The sequence below is a fragment of the Oxyura jamaicensis genome, chromosome 18 (genome assembly GCF_011077185.1).
Source record: "Oxyura jamaicensis isolate SHBP4307 breed ruddy duck chromosome 18, BPBGC_Ojam_1.0, whole genome shotgun sequence".
Lineage (NCBI taxonomy): Eukaryota > Metazoa > Chordata > Aves > Anseriformes > Anatidae > Oxyura > Oxyura jamaicensis.
In genome coordinates, this window is record NC_048910.1 from 7,079,013 (window position 1) to 7,105,836 (window position 26,824).

General features: G+C 41.3%; 1 protein-coding gene across 2 annotated transcripts in view; it reads right to left on the reverse strand.

Annotated features, from left to right (window-relative positions):
- The window catches only part of CA10 (carbonic anhydrase 10), a 199,467-nt gene extending 177,725 nt beyond the window's left edge, over positions 1-21,742 (reverse strand). The window contains exons 1-3 of one of the 2 annotated variants that reach the window (XM_035342234.1): positions 21,565-21,742; positions 20,792-20,934; positions 20,446-20,533 (exon numbers count right to left, since the gene is read on the reverse strand). In XM_035342234.1, coding sequence (XP_035198125.1) covers positions 20,446-20,506 — 61 coding nt within the window. In that variant the 5' untranslated portion in view covers positions 20,507-20,533; positions 20,792-20,934; positions 21,565-21,742. Of the gene's footprint in view, positions 1-20,445; positions 20,935-21,564 lie in introns of both variants that reach the window. The other variant, XM_035342233.1, reaches the window with a different exon arrangement.
- Positions 21,743-26,824: the final 5,082 nt, after the last annotated feature.

Genomic DNA, 26,824 nt, shown 5'->3' on the forward strand with positions numbered 1-26,824 from the left:
CAATACTCAGAATCATACAGCTGACTGAAAGGAGGGGACTGGTTTTGCTTTCCTTTGGATGGCTATTTGACTATTTTTCTCAACCTTACACTTGTGATGAAGATAGAAAGGCTGCTGGTTAGACTCTCAGTGTAGAAGAAAACCCTCAAAGGTTCATCATTATCTGAAGCCAACCTGGCAATGTCATGAAAGGCCACTTCACTCATAGTCTTCCTAGCATTTAATGGTAAAAGTATTGCTTTTTTTAAAAAAAAAAACACGATTCAAACTCCTAAAATGTTTTATTCCTGAGCACTCCTGAAGAGGTGGTGCCCCCTTTTTTTACAAATGAATGCTACAGTCAAAGAAAGATACTCCCCACATCTGCTTAGCCAATTTGTGGCCTCAATGTACAATTTTTACCACGCTTAGACTTGCACAGCACTTGATACGTACAACACATTTCTCCCATTGACATTTTTTAGCTGTATCTGCTCAGCACTTCTGCAAATGGGGCCTCAGGGGAAAGAGGAAACATATAATTAGTGACCACCCTTGAAAAGTTTGATTTAAGTGAGTTCCCAAGCAACACAAACTCTGGCAGAGACAGGGATAAAATCCTATTCTCTAGCGAAGCCTTAAATTCCTATGTGACTATCTTTTCCTCTTCCTGCAGTCCCCTCCTTTATTCACTGTGTCCCGCAACCTCTGCAATAAAATGAAAAAGTGCTGAACTAGTAACCCTTGTGCAGGCAAAAATACTTCTGTTACTTCTTACTTGGAGTATTAAGATCAGATTGTGAGAGTGTATAAATTCCTCACTTGCCTCTCCCCTACTCTTATTTTAGAAGAAAACTAAAAAAAGAAAGAAAGAAAAATCTACCAAATGGCATCATTCTTGTATCTACCAACGTGATTGCAAGGTTAGGTCTTTCCTCTCCTTGCCTTACCTGTCTCAGAAATAATTTTCTCCTTTCTCTCTCTGCCTTCCCCATTCCACAGCACCTCATTCAGGCACAATCTCCTCTGCACCTTCTTCTCGTCTCCCCAGCCTAGCCCCGGTACAGCTGTCTTCACCTAGCCAGCCAGTCCCAGTTACAGCAGGTGCCGAAATCCAGCCCAGGGCACTTCATCTGATAAACATGCAGGCTTTGTAACTTATTTGAAGCTTATGAAGGAGATCTGTTTTTCCCAGATGCTGATACCATTTTTATCAGACTTACATGTAAATATATGCCTGTGTGTGACATGGGATACATCTGTTTACAAATGCACATAATATTTAGCACCAAAATAAACATTCATGCACTTTACATGAAAGTAAGAACAACAGTTCAGATCAAGTAACCTGGGAAGCAACCAGTAGAAGCAACCTTTAAGATCAGGTTATGGAGGAACTTGTGGGAGAGGAAAACACCTGGAGGAAAACACGAGCACATGGACCAGCAGCTGCAAGAAGCTTGAGGAAAGGGGCAGGCAGTGCACTCAGCAAGGACAGGACCAGGAACGACAGCTGTTGGAACACATTTTGCTGAGCCACTGATTGTTAGCAAAGGTTCTGAATGTAATCCCAATAGGAGAAAACTGTGAACCAGTGCTTAAGCTTTAAGGCCCTAACACCCATGGACTCTCCTTGCTCACGCTGACATCCTTTCTCTGGCAAAGGACTCTCAGAGCTGCCCCACTCCCCTTCAGCCCATAACCTGGACGCATTTGAAAGAGAGGCAAACAAGTTGGAGAACTGTTGATCTGCAGTAATAGCCATCAGAAAAAGCTTTGGAAAAAAAATAATACAAAAATAGCCAGCCAAGAGAGATCCTTCATCTAAAACCTTCCAGCCATTGCAGCCAGACGTTTAGGAATCTCCTGAGCCAGGGGTTGCACTCTATTAACCTGGGAATAACTGAGAGTACCAATAACAAGTTTTTGCTTCAAGTTCCTTACTATTTGCAGAGCAAAATAAGGCCCCCAGCTCTCATCTCAAGGAAGAGACAGCCTACAGCTAGTGCACATCAGATGTATATTTAGTGAGATCAGTGGAGCTGTGCTGACTTACTGTGCACAATATCAGTTAAGCTGGAGTAGCATCCAAAAGCTCCAATTAGGAGAAGAGTTCCATCGTGTCAGGCACTAGATAAATACCTACAGTCATGCATGCCCTATCCCAGGGAGACAGGCTAGGCTGCCTTCATACACTTCTAATTGGGCTTTCCTTGAAACAGATCCCGAGTCTGCAACATTTGCAGAATGTAGTTGTTTGTTTACTCCACTGGACTGGAACATGAGAATTACTTTAGTCTATCCCTTGCGAAATGCAGGCCTTGCCAATACAGCAAAGGATAGAACTCAAAGTCTAATAAGAAGGTATAAAACATACCTTCATTCTCCAGGCTCTAGGTATTTGACTGGCTCATCAGCATCTGTCCATCATAAAAAAAATAAATAATTGTATCTGCCCTGTAGGCTCAAGAAATAGGACATTCATAGTTCAGACATCTTCAGCTGCCTGCAGAAAGTTGTTAGCTCCATCCAGCTCTGTCAGTGACACTTTGGCCTTCCTCACCTTTCAGAGAGGAAATAGGGGAAGAAGGGAAAAAAAGAAGAGATGGTGTACATCCGTATGCCTCCTTTTTTATCCTGCATCAGAAGGGAATTGTCATTTCCCTGATGGCCCACTGATAGCTAATTTGCTCTTGAGTCAGCCCTTTCTGACAGAGCCTTTCAGTGTGCTTTTTCCATTGTCATTAACAGATTATTTTAAACTGCTTGCATAAGTGTCTTCAACAATGTAGAAATGCTGAGCATCTAAATATGATATGAGTTCCATACTGTGATTTACATCATAACTAATCAGCTCTGTTAGAGGAATCATTAAGCTCATCATAAATATATTCAAAAAACGGTTTTGAGCTAGATAAAAGAATGAAAACAAAACCCAAGTCCAAATGTATAAATTCCGTCTTGTAAATAACAAGCAGAACATTCCCTTGGGGTAGTGGGAACTAACTAACTAACTAACTAACTGTTGCCCTTCTTCAGGAACAGCCATGTTAGGTAAGGCACAAGGGAAAAGAGGCCACATAAAACACTTGTAATGTTTCAGCATCACCAGAGTTTAACCTGGGAAAGCTTTTACTGGAAAGCTTCCAATCCTGCCAGCTCTTTTTTACATAGCGGATTTTATTCCACAGCTGAAGACCTTCAAAATAACAAAACTATGCAAAGAAAAAGCAGATTGACTTTTTGGCAGGAAGTCAATGTTCAAATACTAATGAAATAATCTGAGTAAGCAGTCAAACTCCTCAAAGGTCAACAGCTACATAGTGAAGAACTTCACATAGTGAAGAACTCCAGCTTATGCGTTTAAAATCAAGATTTGATGACTGAACAGTCAAGCTCTATATTTCTATCTCTGTGATTTTTCAGACAAAAAGATTGTCTTCTTCCTATGGAAGCCACCAGACTCCTGAACATTAAGGACGAGAACCAAAAGCAATTAGGAAAGTGGACTATCATCAGTGCTCTGTTTTCCATTGTCTGCATCCTTGCTATTAGTACATATCCTCATTCTTTTACCTATTCCTCCATTCTTTTTTTTTATTCCATCCACCACAACCAAATGCTTTTTATCCCCCTTACTGGTCTACTCCTGTCCTTTCTCTCTCCTAACTTAGAATTAAGGATTGGGTGCAAGCAATGACAGTAGGTGAAGAGAAGAAAATATGCTCAGGAAAGCACGTTTAAGACCTCATGCTCCCTAAGCTTTGAAATATTTTAGGCTTAAAGTATGTTACTTCTATTAACAGTACATGAAAGAACATTTGCTCTACTCTTGATTGGTTTCATCTTCTTAAGTTGGGAATTTAAAGAATCTTTTATTTTGTTAATGCTGCTCTAGATGGCCCCCTCTTTTTGCAAGTCTCCATGAGTATAACATTTGCCTCCTAAATCACAAGGAAAAAATGTGCATGTAAGGTTAAGCGGTCTTCCTATTTAATGCTCAGAAAGTACACTGGATAAATTTAAACTGTGTCTATTAGATTCACTTTAGGGCCTTTGCAAGTAAACAACCTAAATTAATACAAACAAGGTTTATTTCATTTTAGGAGTGCCTACACTACTTCTTGTAGCATTTTAATTAAATTGATGTATTTAAAATCACTTTTTATTTAGGCTTTGCCTACAGAACATGAAACATCCTTAGCCAACAAAAAATCATAAATAAAAGTACAAAATACTAGGAGAGATTACTGAATTTCCAATTCTCACTGCCCATTTAAACCAGCTGAAACACAGAAGGGTTGAAATGGTTCTTTCTGGAAAAACAGTAGGGGTAGATATCATTTCCATTTACTGTACTACCCACTTTTTAGCTTCCTTATCCCTAACACAGGTCAACTATAAAAGAAATGTGAACTAAATCCTAGCCTTCCATGACCCATGGAATCAAGAACAGCTTAACCTTTCTGATCCAACACTTACTAAAGAAAAGATTAAGAGAAACAAGATGGGAGCACCCTATTTCTCGCTATACTGATGTGCTTGGGATTGCTGGTCAGATCCCATCAGTTCCAAATCAGACTAATAAAGAAGCTGAAATGAGACTTCTTATCTGCTAGTTGTATTTCTGCATCTCTCATCACCAATCTGAAGCATATGGAAAGCAAATTCCATGCTGGCATGATGCCCTTCCAGCTCACACATCAAAGCGCTGTCTCTTCAGACACTGGAATTGAGAAGGGCTAAAAGTAACATCTATGTATCTAACTTATTTAAGGAGTGTCACCACTGCAGATGGGAGTAAAAGAAGAGCTAAGCATCACAGAGAAAGCAATCTCAAGGAAAAGCAAGCAGATGTAAAAGGAGATGGGATATTAATACAGGTATCTATCTAGGTTTAATGCCCAGCATTAAGAACCTAGTTTATAAAAAAGGGAAGAGTTGTTGGCTGTAACACTACCAAAGAGTTTATGGCAAGTATGAAAGAATCACAGGCACCTTATCCAATCTGTGAGAAAGTGGGACATACCTGGGCTTGGCTAAATCAGAAATATTCAATCAATGTATTTGTAACTCTCCTGCTATAGTACTCAAAAGACACTGATTGTGAAAACTGATCATGAATAGTACAGTAAGTTCCAGGCTTCTAAGCACTTATTGCAACAACATGGTCTGTTTCCCAACATCTTTGCAGTCCTTGGAGAGGTGTAGATGCAGATTTAATGAGCAATGCATACCATCTGTTAATATTGCCTTTAAGAGCAACTGAGAAAAAAACAGCAATACCAAGAGTGCAAGAGATGGCAGAAGCTGTAAAAAATGGACCATCCATAACAGGGTTCTCTTTGTATGACTGCTGTAAAAACAAATCCCCCAAAACGGGCAAATTATATGTTTATTTGGTAACTGTTAGAATATTTAAGTCAGTCTTAAATCTGGATTAGAACCATGGAATAAACATTTCCATTAGCAGAGCTAGCGGCCATATTACTTCCAATTCAAAGCCTAACTCACCAAACTGATGCATCCTAGGGCCGGATCCTGCAGCACATATGCTTTGAGCAAGCTCCTTTCTCTTACAAAACAGAAAAGATCTTTCAAGTTGCACTGATTTACATAAACACAGGATCTGTCTGTTTGTTATTTTACACTCAAGCCTAGAGGGTAAAAACTGCTGTAATTCTAATAGAGTAGTACTTCTCACTAACTCACTGGGGTTATTGCTGCTTTGGATGCTAGACGCTGGACAGTCAAGCCCCTAGTCCCTAAAGTGTCTAAACAGAGAAAGATAAGTCTAACAGCACAATACATTTTCAGCTATTAGATAGGGCTACTCAACTTAATCTCCTGAAGCCGTTCAATAGACAGTCACAAACAGAGGGATACAGAGAAACTACTTGGTGTTGCACCCCTCAACAAATACCTCATTTGCCTGCAATGTGAACCTGATCAGGTGGGAAGAACTGCTCAGTGGCTGGCCAAAGTGCTAGCTAAAGATCCTAACGTTGGGCTGTAATTTAGAGACAGGTCTAAAACCCTCACAACATGTGGCTGAAGCTTCAAAGCCTGTCTGTGGAGCTGCAAACATTTCTCAGATCCCTTTTGTTGGGAGCTTAATTAGTGCCCAATTCTCACAAATTAGTCTTATATAGAATATCATATGAGTCCTTGCATTTATATAGCATCGTGTATTTCCATTTTAAGTAAGAAAGAGGACGCTTTTTCTTTTCACTTTCACAATATCTATTCTCATTTGTCTACTCACCTCAGTAGGTGTAACTCTTGTTTTCATTTTAATGATGAACTCTCATTTCCTGGAGGATAAGGACTGTACTTCCTAATGGCTGTCAAGACAATAACTTTTTAAGAGATCTCACCTCTTTCATACGGTCATACATTTCAGTCTGATGTTAATATTTTTCTCTTTTTCAAGTGAGTTTTGAGAAATTGCCAAAAATCCATTTGAACACTTTGGGTTTACTTCCACAGTCCCAGTTTTATTTGAATACACTGTTCAGTCTGGAGGGAGAGAAATAACTGTCGGTCTGTAGTTTGCATGATGAGTTTTCTAGTTCATCCTACATAGCTTTGTGACAAGAGCAGATGTAAAAGCTCTTTGCAGTCCTTAATCAAGACATGCTACTACTGTGATAACCAGAAGGCAAAAGGATAAGCCAAATCACCAGGGTTCAGAAACAGAGATGGTCACATGAAATAAAAGGTTTATTTTAATTACTAGAATTCCCTGACAGAGTTGTAAGTTAATTATAAAGTTAAAGCCATGTTACCTTGCTTTATGTTAGTATAAACATGTAGAATACATTTGTAGTAAGTTAATAATCATAAACTTTTATGACATAGTGACCCTTTAAATCAGAAATGCATTCGTTTTCGGTGAGTTTAATGGGTAATTAATTTATACTCCCTTTTCCCAAGCAGATTAATGCAATTGCAGGTAAAATGTAAAAGCGTACTTTCCTATGACTTTTCCACATCTCCTGCAGTGAACACAAAAGCAAAATATTTCTGCCTGTTTTCAGCATATAATTATAGGAATCAAAACTCCATTCAAAGCAAGACATAATTAGATGATAATTCAAGCGTGCTTCCTGTTAAACAGTTAGTTACGTTGTGTTTTAAACAAACACCAAAACCTAGTTGTTTAAAGCTAGACTGTTGCCACTATTTATTCAATCAAAACCCATTTCATCTTCTGTATGTCATGTAGAAATTGCATCTACACCAATCTGGCAGGCACCAGGTACTCAACTCCTTTCATCAAAGGAAATCATATTTAAAAGAATATATTTAACAATCTTCTATAACAAAATCAAACTCTTTTATTTTTATAATTACACTTTTAGAATGAAGTTTTTCAGAAAATTACAAACACTTGAAAGCCGAAACAATTCCAATTTGCAACTTTAAGCACAGATGTGGTAAATAGGCCCCAAAAGACATAATAAGACATCACTCTGCTTCTCTAATATCAAACCATCCATTCAAATTAAATGTCCCCAGAACTCTCCCAGCCACTATCGATCTGATTTCTTCTGCATGCTGTTCCCTCTCCCCTAACTCCAGCCCTTCCATATTGTACTGATGAAGACCTGGTAAAGTTCTCTTCATGCCTCTTCTTTATAGATCCCCACTGAAACCCAAACCACTACACTGTAGTGCCCCAAACTTCCTCATATCTCTCCACATGGGTGAACCATTTCCTCATTGCTTTCCTTTTATTTTGTATTTTTTATACATTCTTTTTCATCTGAAGAAAACTTCTTACACCTGCACAGAAATAAGTACTGAAATTAAGTCTAGCCAGGCTAGATCTCTGGGAACAGCCCTGAGCCCTACTAATCCAAATCCTACACTGTTTTTGAAAACATAATTTCCCCAAAGCTCTAACAGTAATTTTGCATTTTGCTACGTCTTCAAATGCCAATGAAATCCACCTGAAGGTCGATTTCCACCAGAGAGTGGTGAAATCCACCAGTACTGTTAGCGGCAGACAGACTGAAGAGAGGTAGTGGATATTTTGACAGTTAGGAGCAGTAACCACCACTTCCTTGTACCAAGGAAGTGAAAACAAGATCTAATTTCTGTTGCTCTTACTTGAGGTTCTACTATTAACAACTCATCTCTAAAATAGTAAAACTTTCTTTGTCCACATTCATTTAAAATGATATAAACTTTTACTGTGCTATAGAGTAATAAAAATAAAAATGTATAAATTCACTTTCATTCAGGAAGAGCCCAGATCAGCATCTCAAAGAGCAATAACTAATGGGATACTACTAACACCAAACATCAAGAAAGACAGTTAAAAACATTACAAACCGTATCTCAGTAACCTGACAATCTATAGGTTCAGTCAATTTGAAAGATCTAGGAACAGAGGTTTAGTGGATTAGTAACAACAGACCATTAATCTCTGCAGCCTCAATTTTAATCCAGCAATGACCAAAGTGATTGAAAATCATTCTGACCACATGACTAGCAAAGCTTCTAAGCATGTTTCTCTCACATACATGAATCCCACAGCAGAGGTCACAGGGTGTTTTTAATGGGACTTTTTACCACGAGACCTCTGCTTAATACTTGACTAAACTCAATGCCAACATTTTTGGCAGAGTAATTCCATTGCATACTACCTCTGTGAACTAGGAGCTGATATGAAGCTTCTATTTTAGACTTTATTTCAGTCTATATTAGCGAGGCTTGTACCTCCCCACCCTCCCCCTGGCAGAATATCCAAAACACATTTGTGTAAAACAAATACTTTTTGTTTCTACATAAAACTTTTAATCGATGTGTAGGTATTGATGACTGTCATTCCAAGCAAATGCCAGGAGATTATTTCTGTACCGTTTATATAATACGAGTGAAAGTAACATCCAAAACACTTAGGAGTTTTTTTAATGAACTAGTATTACACTATGTACTCTGTTATTATACCTAAGAATGCTCTATTTCCAAGATTTTAGGTTCTGGGGTATTAGTGACTAGAATCGATTTTTAGATGTCCAGTGATGGTTTGATATTATGTGATCAAGACACAACTTCATCTTTTGGCCCTCCAGAGCAATTACCAGGATATCAGTAAAGCAGCCAATGAAAGGGAGACCTTTCAGAAACGATTTATATTCCACTGTTATGTGCTGCGTTCTGAAATCTGAGTCACAAGTTCTTTTTCAGGAGCATTAAAATGAAGATGATGACTATCTTGTCAGATATGCTCTTTTATTACTGTGAAGTAAGGAAGTATTTAAAAACGTGAAGACATAGGAAGTCCCAGTTACAAAGAGTAAGGAAGTTAAAATGGGAGAGGTAGGAGCACAAGTTATGAGTTATGAGTTTAGCACCAACTAAAACCAAAGCAGGATAATGGCTGGAGAAGAAAAAGGAGGAAGTTTGCAGGTTCCAAGCCCTTTGGTAGTCACAGCCCAAATACTGAAGTATGATGTAAATGTATTATAGAGCTTTATCTATCCATTTTTATAAATAGTGCAATACTTAGGTAAACTTTCTTACCACAGTATAAATTTATTCTTAACACCACATATGAAGCCTGACCTCATTTAAAACATGAATAACTTTTCAACTGATACATACTGACTATGCTACCACCTTTCCTCATCAGTAGAGAGGCAGTGTTTGGTTTATTTTGGTAACAGACAGAGGGATAGAATGAACCACAAGTTTTTTATATATTCCCCATGAGGAGTTCCCTGTATCAGCTTGACTAAACTCTGCTTTTGCAATTTAGACCATCCCAGCTGCTTGCACAAAATTGACATGAGGTTTTCCCAGGTACCACTGTTCAGCACCTGGTATTGCGGGTCTTCCCTCATCACACAACCCAGAGGTGCAGCCATCCCTCCAGCAGGCACACAGGCAGACCCACAGCCCAGGTCTCTACACAGGATGTCCTCTTTATATCAGTACTTGAAGTCTGATCAAAATAAATTAAAAATTTGTACTGGAAAAAAAGTGGAACAGAAAGTCACACATGAAAATGATTGTGTACTGTCACCCATCTCTTGATATTTTTGTTTACCACAGTCTAGGGGTAATCTATTTCCTGATGTGAAAAATGGCATCTGTTTCATTCGTTGCATCCATATATAGAAAGTTAACTAATTACAATGCAAATAATTTTAATTCTGATTGTACTCTCTCTTGTTATGTTAGTCATACTAGAAAAGTCCGCATCTTGACTTTACCACACAAAGAACTAATATGATTTTACCTAGATCAAAACTATTTTCTATACAACTGCTTAACATAATCAGCGATTATGAAAATTTCTGCTCATTTTAGCTGGGCATTTCCAAAGATTTTGCATTACTCATTTATGATACCACTGCTAGTCCTTGATTCAGCAAAGCACTTAAGCACATCCTTATCCTAAGTTATTTTACACAATTGCATATTAAGACTCAGATGCAGCAAAACAATTAAGCATGTCTTTTATGCTTTGCATTTTGCTGAATCTATGTATTAATGTATAACGATAAAATCTAGAAAGGATGGTAAGTTTTTAGCTGACAAGTATGAAAACATATTAATGTTACCTAATAAAGGTAAATCATATTATTTATTACTCTATATTGCATCCTGTTCCACAGTGAGCTAAATACCTGTGACTCTAGAGGAAAGACACAATTACAGACTGGCAAAGATGAATTGTTAACACCTTGGAGAGAGCCAAGGGGTTTACTGAGGATAAAAATTATGCATCTGTAGGTAACTTTAAATCCCACTTGCAATTACTAACTGCCTCAGGATCATCTGGGCGAATGAGAGAAGACTGGAGTCCTTGTAGATTACTTTGCTTTCCAGCAGGCATGAAAACTTACTACAACAGTAAGATACCATTTATAAATATGAATATTAACCAAAAAATAAAAAATAAATGGTGAAGCCAGGCGAATATACTGGAAGATAAAAAGCAGGAGTTAAGACATCATGAGCAAAACGCACTGGGATGAGGCCACAAAATAAATTCACATATATATATATATATATATATATATATATATATATATGCACAGCATAACTAGAGCAGTAAGTAAAGGAATCTGTTGGTCTGCTGATACCATGAACTCCAAAGAAAATGTAGGGCCAGAATCTGTGGTGCCCAAGGCAGATTGAAACACGAGGCATGCACGTAGGTGCTGCACTTCGAGGAACCTGTTCATTACTCCTAGTCACAATAAAAACTTAAAAGAGGCCAACTGAATAAATGTTAACAATTTAACCAGAATTTAAATAACACGTTTATGGAAGAACCTTTTAATACAGGACTGAATTTTACCTGAGTAATACACTAATTCCTGGAAAGCATACAAACCACTTTAAGTTAAACTCTAATTGATGTGGTTCTTAAATACACCATGAATGTACTTCCTCATATCTTCACTGCTAGTATTATGAAGAAAAAAATACCTTGTAACGGACAGGCAGAGGGAGGAGGAGGGATCCGGACCCTAGAACACACCAGGCCCTATGCGGTGACTGCTGCATGAAGCCTTGCAAGTTTAAACACCAAGGATAATTATGGTCTGAATTTTTGGGTAGACTGGTGTGGAGCCAGGAATTGGTCTCTGTCATCCTTATGGGTCCCTTCCAACTCGGGATATTATATGATTCTATAAGTCTACCTGAAGCAAACTGCATGAGGCAAAGGAGCAGAAATTACCACATGCTCACAGCCCTTCAAGTTTTAGAAGTTTAAAAATGGTTAATTTGTGTTTCTTGGGGCCAGATTTGCCTGGTTTTCATCATCCAGCTGCAGCCGTCCCCCTTCCAGTCAGAAATCGAGAGGCAGCTTAGTGTGTACCTCAGAGAAACTGTTTCCAGGAAGATGTTTCTAGAAGGCATTTGCAAGCACAGGAAGTGCCACAGGGGGCAGTCATCTGCTGGTGGGGCACAGTGTACCTGAGGTAAACAGCAGGTCCAGGGAGAGCCACGCAGGGCAGCCACCCTCCTGCCATCACCAGGCACGGTTGTGGTGAGGAGAGGAGACATGTCCCCGATGAGAAGGTCTGCTGTCAAGAAGATTAATCCAGTCAGTGAGGCGAGGCAAGGTGAGCGGCAGGGCGCGCATGACTGAGGGGCAGGCGGGGGGCCGAGGTTAAAGGCAGTTCTGAGTCACAGAGGCACCAGACGTGGCTTCTCTTGCCACAGCAGTCTGAGCCAAGGCTATGCGGCTGTGTAGGATCAGAAGTGACATGGAAGGGACAGGCAGATCCTGGGGGTGTTGGGGTGAGGCTGCAGAGCCCGTGGGCTTGTCCCCTGGGGCCTGTCAGCACCTTCACTCCTGGCTCTGGCAGTCACAGGCTCCCTCATTTCACTGAGGTGATTCAGTGTCAGATCCTGACCAGAAACAAGGTTTAAGAGTAATTCTAGTGTTTCAAGGTGTAAGTGAGAGTGAAAATGAATTGTAATTAAATATTTATATTGCTGTTGGGTGACCTGTCACACAGCATTTAACCTCAGATTCTCCGTTGTGGAAGTATGACCAGCACTACTTAGTACCTGCAAATTCTTCTAAGGTTTACCAATGAACCACACCATTGTTTTTTCTTTTTTACTGAAGTACAACACAGTCTCTTCCCATCCGTTACTTTCATTCTTGGAAAAATCCAGATTGCACAATCCCATTCAGACAAATCTGCTGACAGTGGCTGCTGACACCCTCCCAAGCATCAAACACCTTTTCTTTCAAGCAACAGTTGCCCTTCCTTTCCATAAATAACTGCAGCTTTCCCTATGGGAAATTACATACCTACAAATGGTATGGCTTTCCACCCATGTATGAACAAATAGCTCATTCTCCATGAAATTTCATTTTCAGAGGACTGTGTATTAAAGTATTACTATGATTTACTGCCAGCACGCACCAATCTTCAGTACCACCTTTCTCCTAAGAGAAAATTAGAATCACTTTATTTTTTTCTGCCACAGTGGCAAATGCAAATTAACGCTCCTTCTGGCAGCCCAAGTATGTCACTTGGCCAAACAAAATTTAGCTGTGGCAGTAGCAATCCTTCCCACTCCTTCAGTTACCCAACTGCCAGAAGAGCTATCAGGCAGTTTGCTGGAAGGCATGGTCATTCCAACATCACTTTGAATGATGCAGTTTTCCATACTCAGGCGCACCAAAAGGCCTTTCAGTATTGCTCATTATCTTTCAGCATTAAAAAGGCAAATTCTGTAGGAGTCCTGCTGTGCTAGTCCGTGGCAGAACAGAAAAACTCCGTTCTGAGGACTATTCTTGAAGCAGAACAGGGCATTATAGTAGTTAACAGTAGGAAAGAACTTAAATTGGAAACAACCCACAAAACTGACAAGATGATTTTGAAAAAAAAAAACAAACACATTTTCTCTCTAAATCCATCTACTCAAACATTACTTCCAAAAGCTAGAGGTGTCAACACATTTAGAGCTTAGCTTCCTCCTCCCTGCATGTGCTTAAAAGCCACTTTGGACCAGACAGTGCACAACTCTGTTCCATACTTAAAAGCCAGATGACAAACATAGGGTATTCTGAGCTTGATCAAGTTACGCACTTGATACAGAAAGGAAGAAAGAATGTCAGAATGAATAGATAACATTGTATCTTATATATATATATCTTATATATATAACATATCTTGTTAAAAAGTGCATTCTATTTTTTTTTTTTTTTGGTGAACTACAGCTGCTGTGATATTTTTCTAGTAATAATATTACAAAAGATGACACTGTGGGACATTTAAATTTAATATTGTTTTACTACAGATCCACAAATCTAAACCACAAGTACTTGTGTATGGAAAAATACACCAAACAATGAAAGCACCTTTTTTTTAGTTCTGCCTATTGCTTTCATTACCCTGTGTCTGTGTGAACTAATCACCAATCATTTTTCAAGATGAATAAAAGATAAAAGAAAATATTTTAGGGCTGTAGCCCTGGATAGAGCCATACATGGCACCCCATTGTTCTCAACAGCAGCACGGAGATCTGCCATTTAAAGCTTCTCATTGTCAAGCATCAAGTTTTTGAAAGTTGTAAGTCCCAAATCTCATTAACACTAAAGCCATTTATAACATTTTCAGAGTTACAAGGTCCTTTAAAGGGGGTGTAAATATAGGTTTCCTTATGCCTTCTTACCTCAACTGTCAACTGCTAAGTACTGCATGAAAACCTTTCCCATACTGATAAATAACACTGCCTATGACACAGCCAGTACTTGCCTGTATCACCAGAAAGGTTACTATGCTACACAGAACATAGGTCTAAAATGTTTCAGTTGTCTGTTTTTATGACAATAATAACTTCCCATTATATATTCAAGACCCAGTGGAATTTCAGTGGAAGTCCCTTGACAGCTTTTTAACAATCAATGGTTAAATCAGTAATAAAACATTCAACTACTTTGAATTAAAATGTAAACAGTTTGGGCTACAAATTATCCAAATGCATTATTATTATTATTATTATTATTATTATTTAAAAAAAGAATGTATTTCCTAATTATTTAGAATTACTGTTTCAATTTATCTATCACAATGGGATTTTGTTTCATTTTTTCCTGCATTGTATGGACAGGCACTTTTGCACCTTCTGATGGCATTGGGGGTTGGAACTATGATGATCTTTTAGGTCCCTTCCAACTCGAGCCATTCTATGATTACACTGGAAATACAGTCATACTAGACAATATTGCCTCTGAACATGTCATTAAAAACTGTAATGCCTATTTTCTGTTCCTCCATGATGCATAGTTAAGATGAAAGGAAGACAGGATCAAAATAACACTTATCACAATATGCCGGTGTTGTCCATAACTGTCATCTAGTTTTTTCTAATGCTGGTAATAAGATGCTGATAAAACAGGCTTATATTGTCTTCTGTTAACAGCCCAGATGGACCAATCTTCCACTTCATTCTTTGCTAAGTTTGCTAACTTTGTTAAGTTTAGCAATAAACAATTGGTAATGGTGAAAACAGCCGTTCACTCTTCATCTAAATGACAGCCTATCAGCCAACTGGGAAAGCAATGCTTTGACCAATAGCAACAAATCAGAAAAAATAGCCTTTTATCGTAGGTAAAATTCCTCGTTCATTGTTACACAAGGAATATTCATAATGTAGATGGCAAGCCCTTCAGTCCTTGCTGAATTCAAAATCTAGCTGTAACAGACTTTAAAACGGAAACATTTTCAAGGCCAAAATTTCTCTCTAACATCAGCTGTATCTTAAAGACTTAAAGAATACCTGTAAATTGAGAGTGCTTATTTGAGTTGGGGTTTTATTCCTGTTTTAAATAATTTTGTTTTAGAGGCTTAGTATCTAGTTCAATTGGATTACCAATGAGGCAACACAATGAGGACAAGAGGTCCCTTTGAAAACTGGATATATTCATCACTGAGATTTGGAAAACAATAGCAATGATTACCAGTTTCTTCCCCTCAGTTTATTGGATGGAAAATAGCTCAGCATAATATGTGCAAAACTATTCATAAATGTTCCCTTCTATTACCTTTACATAGGCTAAAAATATTGGTGTTGTTTTGACACTTTAGCGCCTATCTGGTCATGCTCTAGCTGTAAAACTAACAACAAAAATAGAATGATGAAAAACACAGGACACACACGCACGCACACACATGCACACACACAAAATAAAGCAGACATTTTTAGGAGACTACAAGGCTATTTCCATAGAATTTTAAAGCAGAAACATCTTCACACCTTTTGAAAAGGCGGCAACATCTCTGAAGTGAGAAAGCATTCAAATGATAAGAAACTGAGAGTCTTTGGATACAACATATGGCCTCCATCCTGTGTTTGAATGTGAGCAGGAGGATTGAGTCCACGTGGATTTTCAGTAACATCAACAAACCCCATGCAAGCATGAAGGTTTGCCCACACACATGAAGCTGTGGAGATAGGATAAAGCAAAAAAGAATACTATAGTGGATCGGATGCCAGAAGCTCTTAGTCACCAGATGCACCAGGCTGCATATTTCACATGCCTATGCGCCTAGTGATTGCTTTCCTTTTGCATATATCTGTGCTATGAATAATTCCTTCCCCTAGGATATTGCATTTCTTAACAAAAGTGCCAGAAAATGCTATTTCTGTGACATTATTTGAGAATAATTAACATGGTTCCAACATTTTTGTCCAAACATAACAATGAGGCATTCAGCATTAGCTACTAATGGACACGAGAGCCTTGGTATTCTCTTCTACAAGCACACATGCTGCCTTGAATTACCTCCAGTTGTATAAGGGCAGGGGAAGAAGAGTTATCAGACCTTACACATCATCATTCAATAGCTAATTCAAACCCTGGCATAATTTAGGGATCCTATAGGACGTCTCTGTGTTATGCCAGGTAATAAGAGCTCAGGGACTGAAGAAGCAGAAAGATGGAAAATGAAGTGCAATTGTGCTCCAAGAACACTCATAGACCTCAATGCCAGGAGATGCTCAATACACAGGAGATTCCTTGATACCCAGAAGTTTTTTAATACCATCATAGTTGTTCATGAGATGTGATTTATGACTCCTGTGTGTTCTGCCAAACAGGCTGAAGCAGTTACATCATAGAAGGGATGTGCCCCTACCTGACTTAGGATGACAGCAAAGGATGAAAATGCTTTCAAATAATGAGAGCTGTAGGGCTTGCATGAATTTCATCCATATTAGTTCCCGCAAGCCAAAACAGTAAGAGGTAATATATCAATTAATAGGAAGCCACAAGGATGTTGAACATGCAGGTTCTGTAAATCATTTTGTTGATGGATTAACAGAAAATGTGCATAGATATCTTCTTAATCAATGCCTACTGTAGTAGCACTTCCTTATTTAAATGAAGTACCCTGCAAGGGTTTGAAAACAGCATTCTGGTTTTTATCCTGAAATTGATTTTTAATATGTAGAATCACAAAGAATGCACATGGTTTATACAAACGACTATGCAAGCAAATGTGGCAGCCATTAAGAGATCAAAACCATCTCACCTACAGCTGAGAACACTGATGATAATTAATTTTAGGTAGTATTCTCACCCAGGAAGGATATTTTGGTCATCATACCAACAACTGTAATTCTTTTTCTATACAAACAGTATAGTCCCAATGCTATGATTATCTGCATCTTCAAAGGAACAACAACCAGAGGGGTCTTATTTCAGCATTCTACAGGACATCTTCACTTCAAATACCCTGAGTTCCTTTTATGCTGTGCTATCATAAAAAGGAACAAACCCTCAAAAATCATAATACAAATCGTGACTAGTTTTCCTCAGAGACCACAACTCAAAGGAATAAATATGCATCATGACATAGAAGGAAAGAGAGGGCTTTCATTTCTTTCTAAAGGACAGAAATTGTTTTCTTGGTCCTTCAGTTTATTCTTATTTCTTGTTTGCATCTGTACAAAGAAACTAGACTCTCCTTTCAAACAAACAATTTCAAGTAGCAAAAGCCTTAATTCAGTATGTCAAGAGAACAAAAATGCTCCATTTGCAAAGTTCACTGATACATCATTTCCCATACATACATGGTAGTAATTAAAATATATATATTTGTACATATCATTACCATTTCTTCCAAACCAAGCAGTCTAACATACACACAGGTAACTGACCAATAAATATGTTAGGTATAAATGTTTTGAAAAATATATACCTCTTTTTAATAGATTAAATTGCTTTTCATATTCTAAGTACTCTGAAGATACTACCAAAACTTACAGTCTTACAAAAATTCACGCAAGCCACCAAAAAGCCAACTGTGTTATATCTTCATTATTTAATCTAATGAAGAAACAGTGTAAGTACTACATTCAGCACAATTTATACTTAAATGTCATGTAAATACATACCAAAAGACAGTGTGACATTACATCAAACCTATCTTTAATAAATAAGTTTACTAACAATGATAAATTACTCATAAGCTAACTTAGTGGTCAGTTCTGTTCAGTGACTAACATCATCCCTTTGAACAGCAGCCCTTAAAAGGCCCTAATCCAAATATCCACTGAAATTAGTAGGAAGGCCATCACAGGTTTAAATACACACTGAGTTTAGTCTTTGCTAATGTTCAGGAAAGATCCAGGCACCAAAGAACAGTCTTCATTGCTGAAACAACTAACTCACTAAGAAAAGAAAAACAGCACCACATTCCTTAAATCACATTCTTGTAATTTGCAGCAATGTGCTCGAATAGTGTCTTTTTTAAGAAACATGTTGAATGAATGACCAGTGCTGAAGTGCTAAAAATACATAGTTTCTGAAAACCAGGGTTAAGCTGCACCAAACCTTAAGAGGCTTCATTACACTTTCTCTTATTTAGACTGTTATCCAGACATCCCAGCTATATAATATGCTACAAAATGTAGTGTAAAAAGGATGACAGATACAAAGCATTAGTGCCAGTCAGATATCTACAGATCTTAATCCTTTTCACCAAGATGACGAAGGATTCCTGAAAAAAATAAAAATCCCTAAGAAGAAAAAAAAAAAGGCTAAATGCATGCATTCATCCTGTGTGTGGTTAAAACAAATTATCTGAAACCACAGCTTTAACCATGAAGCAAAAGCATCCCACATTCTCTTACTGAATGTATTCCGAAAAAAAAAAAGAAAAAAAAAAAAAAAAAAAAAAAAAAAAAAAAAAAAGCTGTTTTAAATGCTAGAGGGAGATGGAGAGTGCAGAGAGCCCCTGCAGGACTGATCCCACTATCGGTTTCAGATGCCAGGGTTCCCATGTCTGAAGGTGAGAAAAGGAGGGGGGAAGGTTAGGAAACCCTGGCAGCTATATGCGTGGCATAAGGACCTGCACAGAATGGGACAGCTTTTTTCTGTCTCAAGATATTACTGTCAGAATGGCCAAAAAGGGGATGAGAGTTTGTTTTTCCATTCTCACTGTGGTACTTACAGAAGTGCCTAATTTGAAGGGAACTGTACAGGTGGCATATCATGCTGAGCTAAATAGATAAGTGTGAGATTTAAATGACAAGAGGCAGCAGGTTTTGTGGTTCTAAAGAGCGAGAAAGAGAATTATTCTGATGGTACCAGTGGGCGCAAGTGGAAGGTCAGCTTGGGGTGCTGCCAGCATCACCTGGGTGGCTGGTGGCAGATGGTGCCGGTCTGTAGGGATAAAAGACGCACTCGCGTACCCTGCAAGCTGAGAGCAACAGAATTTGCTCAGGAATACAGTAAGTTTTGGGGCAGGCGCAGGCAGTACAAATTAATGTAGATGCTGCCACCCTAAACGTCAGTACCAGTGTCACCAGTCCAAGGGTTGCAGGGGTGGATCAGCCGGGCAGTGCTGCAGAGAGCGCAGTCAGGCAGGCGCTCTCAGGGTGAGATGCTGCAGGCTGGGTGCTGGGCCCGGCCTGTGTCTGCACAGTCCCAGGGGAGCTCTGGAGCTCCCTCTCCCCAAGCACCTCCAGGGGGGACTCTGCGATGCCCACCAGGATGCCCCGCTGCCCCCCTGCAGCGTTCTGCCTGCTGTTGCTCGTGTTCCCATTTCCGGACTTACGCAACAACTCGGGGGCAGCAGCCGCCTGCAGGGAAGCGGAGCAGCAGGAGCTGCAGGCAGCTGAATCCCCCACGGGGCTCCCCAGAGTGTCCCAAACTAGAAAACTGGCCACCTCCCCTCCACTGCCTCCTGCAACATAATTATTCCAGCATGACTGACATGACAAATTAACAAGGCAGCCAGGGCTTTTGCAGCAGAAGGGAGCGTTTTCTCCCAGAATAAATTGTTCCAATCCTTTACGCTAGACACCCGGCCGTGCCTATTCATTAATTGGACAAGCTCTGGTGACAACTGAAATTACCTGATTTCTACATACTGGAGAGAGAGTGAGCATTTCAAGCTTAAAACGAGAAGCCTAAAGCTAGAATCCCAGCCCCCAAGGCATTCTTTGGATGGGGTTATAAAAAAAAATATCATTTTAAGAGCATAGGCACAGTAAAGCTCCCGTTTAAAAGCAGAGACACGTTCGTTAGTATCATTCCTCCCTTTGCAGTCCCTGAACTGTGGCAGCAGAACATGACAAGTCTGCCAATGAACCGCAAACCTTGTAAGATCCACAGATAGCTGAGTTTAAGAACTTCAGGAACTATGAAATTCGGAGATTACTGCGATGGTGGGATTAATTATCACAGCCATTAGCATATTAGGAATTTTAAGCATCTCCTTAACCAGTACACCGTGGCTATTTCTTGCAACCAACATATCATAATCACGAAACAGGTAGCGAAATTAAGGGGGGCATTACAGTTGGGGATTTCTGTCACGTTCCACACATGATATGTTGTTCATGCATTTTTTGACTACTATTTTGACTTGGATGTAGCCGTACCTCTTGCCCCTTGCTAAGGGAAGCCCTGGGAACCCTGAAGGGTATTTCTCCCCCATGCCCGCCCTTTCGATGCCGGTTCCGTACCTGAAATGCAGACGATGAAATTCGCTTGCAGAAGAAAAAGCACCTCCCAAACAATTTCCATCCTCCGATTCTCATGCCAAGTGCATCCCTCGGCGAAAAAAAATAACAAAGATCAGTATCGCAGTTTGAACGATCCCAGCAATTTTCCTTTCGGACTTGCAGCCTGTATTCCCCAGATGTGCTGACAACACATGTCCGAGCTCTCTCTCTGTACGGCTCAAGCGAGATCCCTTCCCTTCCTTCGCCCTCCAAAAAAGAGCACGAAGCCGACCGCCAGCACAGGGCTCTTCCTCCACGAGCGAGTAAAAAATCCACCAGATTTCCCAACAAGACATAGACCACAAACCCCAACCGATCCGGTCCGGAGAGTGTCTCTATTCCAGGGCGGTCAGACGCGAGTTACCCCAAACTCCGCACGGCTCAGCGGGGCGCTGCCAACATGCCCGGGGCAGGGAGGCGGCGGAGGGAGAGGGCTTTCCTCTCCGGCTGCTACAAAACGAGCGGAAAAAGATTAATACCCGCTGCAACGCCTTCTCCCGCCCCTAGTGCCCGGGGAGGGCAGCCCGGAGCGGCAGCCGGCTCGGCTCCAGCCCTGCCGGGCTTTTTCTGCAGTCCCAGCGAGCCCAGGCGGCTTTCCGCCGCCCGACTGCAGGGGTCGGGCTTGCCCCGCGCACGGGGCTGCCCTTCCCCGCCTGGGCTGGCCCCGCACCCGGTCCTGGGTCCCCCCCCGGGTCGCCCCCGCTCGTCCCGGTGGGTCTGGGGGAGGGGGGGGGGGGGTTACATCGGCTCTGCCCCTCCTGGCGGCTCCGAGCTGCCCCAGCGGGGGCTGCTGTGAGCAGCGGGGACTGGTGCGCAGCGCCGGCCGGCTCCGCTGAGGCTGGCGATATTTTCAAACTTGTTTAAACAAGGAGGAAAAGGAGAGAACGCCAGAAAATCGCAAACTTCGGGAGGGTTTGGCGCTGAGGAGGCAGGCGGAGCGGACAGCCGGGAGTTGGCGAAGTGCTGGCGCTGCAGCGCGGCTGAGCGCATCCCGCACCCGCCGCGCTTCTGCAGAGGCACGGCCCCGCTCCCCGGCCCGAAATAACAGCGTCCCCTCGGGGGGAGCAACCTCTTACTTACCCCAAATCCTCCCGCCGGTTAGCTCGCTCAGCTCGCCCGCTGCGCCCCTGCTGCCCGCGGTCCCACAAGCGAATCGAGGGCAGGCTCGGAGCCGCTTTGCCGCAGCCGCCCCCCGCCCGCCCCCTCGAGCAGCGCGGAGGTACAGGGGCCGGCCGCCCCCCCCCCGGCCCTATCGCCGACTATCGCCCATCGCCCCCCGGCCGGGAGCGCGCTGCGGGATGCCGCGGGGCGGCAGCGCCGGGCACGGCGGGGGCTCGGCGCGGCGACGCGCACGGGCTGGGGGCGGCGGCGAGCGCGGGGCTCGGAGGAGGCGGTGCCAGGGCGGGGGGGGGGCTGCGGCGGGCACCGGGCTGCTACGGCCGGAGGGTGGGGGACACACAAAAGGAGGAAGGTTCCAGGTCGCATCGGCTGTCCGGCTTCCCAGGGATGTTCTAAGAGCTGCTGCTCACTTTGGTTTAAATGCGGATCCATTTTTTTATTATTATTCCCCCCCCTCAAAAAAAAAAAAAAAAAAAAAAAAAAAGGGGCACCTGGCTCGGGGAGGGGTTGGGCTTCCCTTTCTGCGGAGATGGAAACCGGCAAGGGGCTGGGGAGCTGCGGGGCAGAGGCTGCCCCTGGCAGGCTCTGAACGCGGGGGCGCGAAGGGTCCGGGGATGCCGTCTCGGGGCAGGGAGGGGCACCTGGCTCTGCTTCCACAGCGGGAGCCTTCGTGAGCACCGGGTGGCTGAGGGAGGGGAGGGAGGGAGCTGCTTTGGGCTTCCAACAGCTCCCCCAGCTCCTGGCAGGTACGCAGAGGTCGCATTACAAATCCTCCAGCGGGGGATGCATGCATAATGCAGTGAGCATGGGGTGGCTTATAAACAGCACTCCAGCCCGGGGCATGCTTGTAAAATACACCTTTGCCTGGATTCTAGCAAAATGGGAATGCCTGGATCTCTGAATGGGGAAGGAGAGGATCTTCAAGAGACGAAACCACAGCCTGGGTTATTTTCATCGGCTCTGAGAAATGTGTAGGAGTCATAGGTTTCAAGTCATCCTGACAGTATTTTATTGCAGTAGATCAGGTTCTCTGAGTGATTCAAAGACACTGGATGGGACGAAATCACCAGTATTTGAAAGGAAGAACTGGACTGCAGGTGCTTAGTAGTTAATGTCAATTCCTGTTTTCGTTTTGCCAGTTTTTAAGGTAGTGTAAGTGCTCTTTGCACTGCAGCAGCCTCTGCTGATGTTTACTCTCTCTCTTCTGATGGGTTAAAAGGGACTCAGGGTTTTAACAAACTATTTGCCATCATCTGAGCAGTGAGACCAGCTAAGTGGGGCTGGTCAGGAGCAACTGTCATTCAAGGCTATAAGGACAAATGACTTAACTTAAAGAATTTCCATAATGTTCTATGGATTTTCAGTAAACAGTGGAACTGTGTAGCAAGAGGGATTTCTTTCCTTGATGGGATTGCAGAATGCTGGGTTTAGTTTGAATACTTAAATTGAAGGAAGAGAGAATTAGCTCTCTTTAGTAAAATTAATGTATAGGAGTTAGGGAACTGTGGGCAAGCAGGCATTTATTAAGGATGTCACAATATAGATATGCCTTTGGGCACTGAGTCAGTTGTCCAGAAGCACCAAACTAGTATAGATTTTTAAAGAGGTTAAAATATGATTTGCATCTGGTTCTTGAAAAGTTAATGAAATAAGGACTGCAGGGAGCCCTTCTGAATCATTCCTTTAGGATCACATTATCAAATGAAGACTCCAATAAGCAGAATAAACAATTATTATTGGACCCAAGGCCTTGTTTGTTGAGTATTCTGTGTTTTCAGAATCATGTAAAATAGCATACAACTCTTTTTTATCCCTTTTTAAAAAGCCAAGTTAACAACTCCTGCTCTGGCGTTATGAAAGGAATGAGTGTCACTCTCATCTAGACATATTTAACCATGCCTTAGGAAATTCTCCCCCACTGATGCTCACTAAACTCCTTTACTCTAAGTGATGAACGTTTCCCATGGACCTGGCTGCAAATTCTCTTTCGGATTTTCCCAATTCATTTCTTACAAGTAAGAGCGTCCCTATCCAGAACACAAAGAGACCCTTATCTTTTACGTTCATATTTACACAGTCACCCTTGTTCCTAAAACAGTGCCCTTGAAATTATGGCATCATATGTGGGGAAATGAATGTCTCAAGCAACTAAGAAATATGCAGGATCAAGAAGTAGATGTGAAAGGCTAGCATTTCTTTTAACGTCTGTATTGAAATGACCTGTTGTAAAAGGGTGTGTTGTCCATTAAGCCAGCAAGGAATGCGACTGGTGATGAGAGAATGCAAAATCCTGTGCGGCAAGCTTGTATTTAATTCCTGTTGATGTTAATGGAACTTTAATATGAGTTTAATGGCAGGAAATAAATAAATAAATACTTGATGCTGGTTGCTAGCAAATAGCCAGAAATCCCAACTAATTAATGTTCGTTCATCCTTCTAGTCTGGTATGTTTATCCTGTCCTCCTCATGCAATCCTTATGCTCATTTCAGTGGCCTGAGATAAATAAATAGTCTTCATCTTAGACCAGCAAATCTAGGAGGAATGAAAGGCAAGTTGAAAGTTTTTGTCACCTGGAAAATACAGTAGTGAGCTCAGAAAATAAACACTTCAAAAAAAAAAATCTAGATGAATAGTGATGAGTTCCTTCTGCTGTCATTCACTTGCTCTGATGTTATTTGACTGGCAGTGGCCTTAAAGCTTGGTTTTGAAGTCATTATGGCTGCATTGGCTGCGGCAGCTCCACAGGAAAGCTTCCTTCAGTGAAGCTGAATGGATGTCAATATGGGCCGATTCCAAAGCCCACTGAAATCTATTGAAATATTTCTGCAGACTTCGGTGATCAGGCTCTCACTGCCAAATGTGGCACAGTGTATTTGGTCCCAAGAGAGATGCCTTAATATAGTATAGTGTATTTGGGGGAGGAGGAAAAGGTGCTATAGAGCAGAACATACCTCTCCTGTGTTTATTGGTGTAGTTTGTAGTTCAAAATAGACAAAAATGATAGTTGTGGCATTTTTTTTTTAGTAGACTTTCCATTCAAAACTCCTTCTGTAATTCACTAAAATGAAGGGGTTTGGTATTTGCTACATTTTTCTGATTTACATTCCTATTTGTGCAGTTGGCTAAACTTCTTAAACCTAATCTTGCCAGCCTTTGAGCTGTACTGAAGTCATTGGATGACTCGTGTGCCTAGAGGTAAAGATGACTATAAAGTGTTCTTAGACAAGTCTCTGAACCATGTTCAAATATTTTAATTGTGAAGATTTTACTATCTGGAAGCTGTGGCTGGGATTTTCTGTCAGAGTTTAAAAGTACCTAACATATTAATTACAAGCCAGACACCTAGTAGTATCTTCAGGCCAGATTTACAGGGAAACACTTTTTGTTTCAGCTATGCTAGCAGAGTTCAAAAAGTACTCAAAAAATTCACATGCTTAAAGGTTTTCATACCAACGTAAAACATTCCAGTTCAATAAAACAAAACTATGGTTCATACCTTCTCAGAGGAGCCAGCATTTTGACTCATTTGACACAAAATGAGCTTGGATGGGAAAAGATCAGTTGTAGAAATCGTTTTGAGCTGGGCAACTTCTGAATAAAATGGGTTGGCCGCTGGCTCCTGCTGTGTCGATGGAAGAGGTTGCTGCCATTCATCACTACCGAGCTGCCGAAGGTTCCCACGGAGGTGGTGCAGCAGCTTGCCTGTGCACTCCCTGGCTCATTTCTGTCAAAGTAAGTCATATCAGCAAAGGCCTGCTATTGAAGTTGTCTGAAGCTTCTGGCATGTTTCCAGCAATTAAGCTGGCAGAGCTGGAACAATTCCTGCTCTGACTTGTTTTTCCCTGTCCTGGGGGTTGCTGGCCCCATGGCAGGGTTGATGGAAGAACTTGTGAGTCAGCTTCCGAATTGCCACTGGGAACAGGCTAGGATGTAAGCACGAACCAAAATCAATGCTAAATCAAAATCAAAGAAAGGGCTATCGCTGCAGTTCACTCAGGTGGAAGAAAGCTCAAGGGTCTCTAGATCCAAATGGGGATTTGAAGATCATCCAAACCAGCAGTCAATTAGTGTCCAGCTTAGGGAACCTTACCAGAGTGTGTAACAGAACTGGACCCTGACCACTATTAAAATGAAAGTGGTTCCTTGTAATAAATGATCATAGGGATAGCACTGAGCCTTGCTATTGTAAATCATGTGAGTATGATACCATTCCTCCTTAAGTTTATCCTATATTTCCACTTACATTCCAGGTTGGACTTGCAGTAGCAGTTTTTTATTGCAATTAACTAAATTGGTTGTAGAAGACAAAAAGGACTTTTGTGTTTAGGCTGTACATTTGAATGTCGTTCAGTGCAACTTCCAAAAGACTTTAGATAAGGCAGTAAAATATCATAATAAATTGCAAAACCCTGCCAAAAACAATCTATGCATTCTACACAAATATTCAAAGCTGTAATAAAGAATAGCACACACAGTTCTTTTAATATAAGAATCAACACTTGTCTACTCGCACCTTCAGTCTTTATTTATTTCCTCTATAAAGTACTCCAATTTTAGGAAATGAGTATGGGATTAGGAAATAATTTACAGTCCAGATTGTGCCAGCATTGACTGTAGGGCTTTGGACAAGCTTTCTGTATCTCATTTTCTTGCATTTATAAAACAGGCTGCAATTTAGCACGGAATTCAGTAAGACCTGGTTAAGAATTTGCAGTAAGAAAGGTGGTATTGACTTTCACCACTTCAGGAGTAAGAACAGCTCACAAGTGCCCAAGCTCCTCTGAGGCTATACAGCACCACGAGCCAGCAAGTGGGGAGGCAGTGCAGAACTCAGCCAGCTTCCAGGCCTTCCTTCCTCAGCTCTTGCAATTTTTTTTTCAACACTGCTCACTCTCTAATGCACTGTGTTCCCTTCTCCCCACAAAAGCAGCAGCACCATGGGGCCTGTTGCATTGGTGGTCCAAGTCAGCCAAGGAGAATGAGGCTCAAAGGTTCTGCTGTAGCCTTGCTCGGGTTTCATCTTTGTCAGCAGTCTGTGGCCTGTGACAATTCCCTGTTTGTCTGCATGTGAACACAGTCTTCGTAGTCACGTGCCTCATTCTCATCTTTTAGTTAGCCCCCTCAGTTTCCAGAGATGCTAAAGTACCTTCTTGGTTCAGGTGTTAAGTGAGTTAACATTAGAAAGCCACTAGCAATAGGTGAGCTGCTGACAGCGTAACT